Source organism: Pterocles gutturalis, unplaced genomic scaffold (assembly GCF_000699245.1).
Source record: "Pterocles gutturalis isolate BGI_N339 unplaced genomic scaffold, ASM69924v1 scaffold3164, whole genome shotgun sequence".
In the NCBI taxonomy this organism is placed as follows: Eukaryota; Metazoa; Chordata; class Aves; order Pterocliformes; family Pteroclidae; genus Pterocles; species Pterocles gutturalis.
Genome location: NW_010127923.1, coordinates 836 through 5,871, shown reverse-complemented (window position 1 = coordinate 5,871; position 5,036 = coordinate 836). Strand labels below are relative to the sequence as shown.

Genomic DNA, 5,036 nt, shown 5'->3' with positions numbered 1-5,036 from the left:
CAGCAGGAAGCAGTGATAGTAGGACTCATCTCTAAATTTCTTAACGAAAAGTCAGGCATCTAGTGTGGCTGCATCCTCAGTGAAGAGACAACCACCTCCAGAGGATGAATAACAACACCTCTTTCAGGTGCCTGTCTCAGAAGAGATGTTTCTTTCAGTCCCTCTCTCTCCACTGACTTTATGGGGACCACAGACAATTACCTTAAACTCAACACCTAACTAAAGGTGGGATGGATCCTAACCGAGGGGAGTGTGGAGGGAGAACAGAATGGGGTTCACGGACAATCAGACACAATGCTGACACTGATCACGTTGTTTCTCACAATGTTTCCTTCACACAGCCACAGCTATAAAGGGATAATGAAATCTAATAGGAAAAGCAGCAGTAAGCATTACATCCTGGCCTACCTCTCAGGAACACATGTACCATGGGCTCAGTGGGAAACCAAGGAAGCAGCCCTCCTCCCCTAACTTGTCAGGTTTTTAGGGTCAAGGCAGTCACACAAAGCAAAAAACACCCTCAATTTGTGGATCCTAATGAATCAATTAAAACAAAGTCACAGGAGAGACAAAAGCACCCATCTGAGCAGCTTTTGCTATCCCTGCAAGCCAAGAGATGTCTTAATTTAAAATGCTTGTCTGAAAACCGTCAGCGGGAGAGAGGCATGTCTGTAACATCTGCCATGATGGAAAGAAAGCAAACCACAACTAACCATAGACTCTATAGACTCACATATGGGACTTGATCCTTGAGGTCTTTTCCAACCTTAATGATTCTATGATATACACTAAATTTATGCCAATAAAGCTTTGTCCTGGAGTATTTGCCAGCAAGCAACAATAGATCGGTTTTCAAGCATATTATTGCCTCTGTCCAACAGCCATAGTTTGGGGTATTTGTGGTTTTTTTTTTGTCAGACCTCCAAAAAAAAGGGGGGGGTGGGGAGGGGGAATTATACATTACTGTGGTGTGAACCGCCCAAAATATGCATGAGTGAGTGTAAAAACTTTTAAAACGTGTGCGAGTTGGTATCCTGCTTTCAGGCTCACAGTTTTTAACAGCTGAAACCTGTTTATCTGCTTTCTGATATGGAGGCCAAGCAAAAAGGTTAGAACAGGCTCAGGTAAGATTGCCTATCTATTCAGGTTACATACTGACAGTCCAGTTCAACACCTTTACGCAGTATAATTTATCCCTTCCTGTTACCAATATACTTAAGTTTACCATTAGGAGAAGAATTAAAAATACAAATAAAGCAATATACAAATATAGTTTCCGGTGGGCTTTGTTGCGCTGCTTATTGCCATGCTTTGCAATGGAGACAGCATATATTTCTTTATTGGAAGAAATAATAAATATGCAGGAGTCTACCAGCTTTCATTTAAAGAGAGATGTGAATTTTTAACTTTCTCCTAAAAAGACCATCTTCATCACTGTAACAAAGGAGGCCTGCATCCCTTCTGGTTTATGTGCTGGGGCCGTTGTGTGCAACTTGAGCAAAGCTGGATATATAGGAGGCTTCTTTTCCTGTATGCATTTTTTTCTGCATTTTCTTCCTCTGTCCTTCCCTATATGGGTGCACATGCAGGATCTCTATCCTCTACCTGGTTACTTATTTTCATAAAAATTGTAGTAATGAGATATCTTTGAGATGTCTGCTCTACCCTCATGTCCAGTTAAATTGATGGAGTTTAGAAAAAGTTTGTGGCAGACTGACAGATAGACTGAGATATGCATATCCTATATTTGCCTAGGTTTTTCTCTTTGAAGAGATTCACTTGAAAAATACCAAGTGAATTAAAGTGATTTCTAAGTTTGAAGAGAAAAGGCAGCTTTTTCTGCAGAGGCTCAGAAGGCTGGGGTATGTGAAGAGAACCTCCACATAAGCATCCTTCTCTCTACTGAGCCATTGAAATGTTTGGACATTTTGGTTGGTTGGATTGTTTTAGTTTTGTTTTGGGTTTTTTCTATTTTTTTTAAGAAAAAAAAAATGAAAGCACCATATCACAGAACAGAAAATTTGCTTCTACAGATTGTTCAACAGCACTCAGAAGAGATGTGATTTCGAGGGGAATTTTGTGCCTAGCACATGCTTTTTTCCCATAAATAAGTCAAGAATGAGGGGCTTTTTAAAGGTCATCATCCCTGGTAGTTCCATTTTAGTTCTCATCTGATCTACACCTCCTCTGTAGCACTGCTGTTCCTTTTTCACCACAGACGTAGTGAGGTGGAATGGTGGGGAGCAGAATAGGCTGTATGTAGCCCCTGCACGAGTAGTACTTGTTTGCAGTGGGCAGAGAAGCAACAGGATCTGCCAATCCCCATCATAATCCTAGTTGCATCCATTTCAGGCAACCTTTTAATAATAGGCTCAGCTTGCAGAAAAGGAGTTTTAGGTGGAGAGAAAAAAAAAATAAAAAAGCTTTTGACAAGGATGGAGAAATCTAAAAGCTCTCAGAAATTGTTTAGATACACTAATCGTGCTTGGGGGCAGGAGATCACCTGGAGATTTTTCAAGATATCTTCCTGCCCTTTCTCATATGATCAGAAATGACAACGTAAAACTACAAAACAAAGTCTCATCCAAGGACTGACCTTAAGGTGCATCCTACTACTTTTCCTCCGTGCAATAAAGATAGATTGGCAGTGAGCATTCTGTCATCAGGCATGGAAGGGAGAAGGGACCAGGAGTGGACAGGATGACAAAAGGTACACCAGTTCACTTTCTGATTAACTTAAAATTTCCAGTGGAAGCAAGCACTGCCTTTGGTACTGTTGAAGTGGATTGTAAGATGTTCAGGGCTCCAATGTGTCTGTTCAGCTCAACATCATCATAACCTTGCCTATCACTCTGCCTACATGCACAATACAAAACATTCATAACAGTTACCACCACAACAGCTAATTCTTACTGTACAAGAATAACACCTGTACGCTACTACAACTACACTACTACAAACCACTACAAATGAAACTCCACTGTAGAGCACGCTACAAAGGATAAAGCCTCAGTCTGACACGTCACTCTTTTCCACAGCATTGTCCCATTCACCATTACAAACTTTCTACAAGAATCCCTGCTTTCGGTGAAATGACGGCTCATCCTACCTGCACCGCGCAGACCCGGGGTCACCATAGGAAGAGTCTGCTGTGAACTCCTCTCTCCCTTTAGGCTGTAATTATTTCAGCATAACTCCACCCCCCCGCGATGCTACTTCTTTGCTTAATTACTTTGTGAAGCCCCAGCTTATCACACTGATTTTCAATTAAATTAAAAGCAATAAAAAGCTATTTCAAATTGTTCACTTATTGTGCTTGAATCACACGTGCTTAACAAAATGCTTTGATGGAGTCCCACGTAACATTCCTTCTGTCTCGGTGACCCTGAAGTTCCTGAACATCTGTTTCACTCTTATCTTGCACTGAAATATTTTAGGCAGTTGTAGCCATAAAAAGTCATTGACCTCAAAACTCAAGCTCTTAATTCAATTACTCCTATGAAAGCTATAGTTTGTGCATAATTAAGTTAGAAAGAAATGTGGTCACATACTGATTTCTTTAATGCTCCTGGCAGAAGGGAACTCTTATCGAGAGAGCTCCTACCAAAAGCCACAGTAACCTGGAGACTGGAAATCTCCATGTTAATTGAACACTCTACCCCAAAGAAAGAAAAAGTAATCTGAACCTATTATTATGCAGAACTAAAGGGGTCTCCTACGTGCCTTTGATCACTTTTTGCATGTCTTAACTCCTTTTTCCGGTCCTTTTGTTTCCAATATGCACGCTGACCAAATTGAAAGGAGCAAGCTGTTGGTAATTGCTCAGGTCTGCTCTGCAACCTCCTCCCAGCACAGCTGAATGCAGCTGTGTGTGCGAGGAGCATCATCCCTGGTGACCATACAGAACTGGAAACAAGCACACAGCTCCAGAGTCCAATTCACACTGAGATTTGTGCCTTCCCAAGTCACACAGCCTCCCACGCCAGCCCAGGCACACCATAAAGCTCCTGGTCTCAGGGTAGCCTCCCTCCTTCCATTGACAATTGTTGGTTCTCTGTATCCCTAGACAGTCCATTTTACTCTCATTGCAAAGTTATCAAGAGTCGGACAAGCAACTGGTGACAGACATCCATTTTCACCAAACGGTACACCCTGCTCCCAAAGTCATCAACTGGGTTCCTGACACACGAGTGCCTCAATAAGTTTTATTGCTGTGCAGGACAGAGCGGGAATAGGGAAGATGATCTCATGTTGCCTGTGCTCCGCTCAAGAGAACTACATTTCTTCATGGCATCATATTTGGCACTCAATTGCCTCCTAAAACAGAGGTAAAGCAAAGCACTTAAAATCAGGTAATCATTCTTCCATATCTCTGGCACTGGCTCGCCATCTCTTTGGGACTGAAATTGCTTCCACAAAGTAATGAGAGTTCTGCCATTAATTCAAGTGGCAACAGCATCAGGCTTGGCAATAGATTTTCCCTGCCATTAATAAAGTCTGTTATTCTCTTTACTACTGCATATGTTCACAAACACACATACCCAGGCAAAAAGTCACGCTGATGCCCTTGGCACGGGACACACAGTCATTCTGTAATGATTCACATCAAACAACTACCTGTTCAGCCTGCGCCTACTTTTTTTTTTTTTTTCTATTTACATCATCTCTAGCCTTCCCTGAAACCTAAAATGGGATACTTACTGATGCCAACAGCTGTAATAAGTTTAATTGCAAGTTCTGGGATTTCACACTGCATAAAGAAAGGTTCCAAAATGTAACGTCCAAATGCCAACGATATCACTGCTGTGGCAGCAGGGCTGGAATAAAAACAACAAAAATAACAAAATTAATCTGCAATAGTACACAGACATATTCATATGGGGTCATGATGTAACTTTACTATCACAGAACTATGAACCGTGCTTAATTTTGGCGCCTGCTTGTAAATATGCTGCCCCATACCATGATTTCTGAATATAAACAAAATTTAAGCAGTTTAGCTTTGCTCACTGGTTCTGATCTTGACAGCAACACTT

General features: G+C 41.5%; 1 protein-coding gene across 1 annotated transcript in view; it reads right to left on the bottom strand.

Annotated features, from left to right (window-relative positions):
- SLC7A11 (solute carrier family 7 (anionic amino acid transporter light chain, xc- system), member 11) overlaps nucleotides 1–4,822 on the bottom strand; it is a gene marked incomplete at its 5' end in the record, with an annotated part of 50,035 nt that extends 45,213 nt beyond the window's left edge. Inside the window, one exon of the mRNA XM_010079424.1 lies at nucleotides 4,702–4,822. Within this exon, the coding sequence (XP_010077726.1) occupies nucleotides 4,702–4,822 (121 nt within the window). The remainder of the gene's footprint in view (nucleotides 1–4,701) is intronic.
- Between the last annotated feature and the right edge of the window lie 214 nt (nucleotides 4,823–5,036).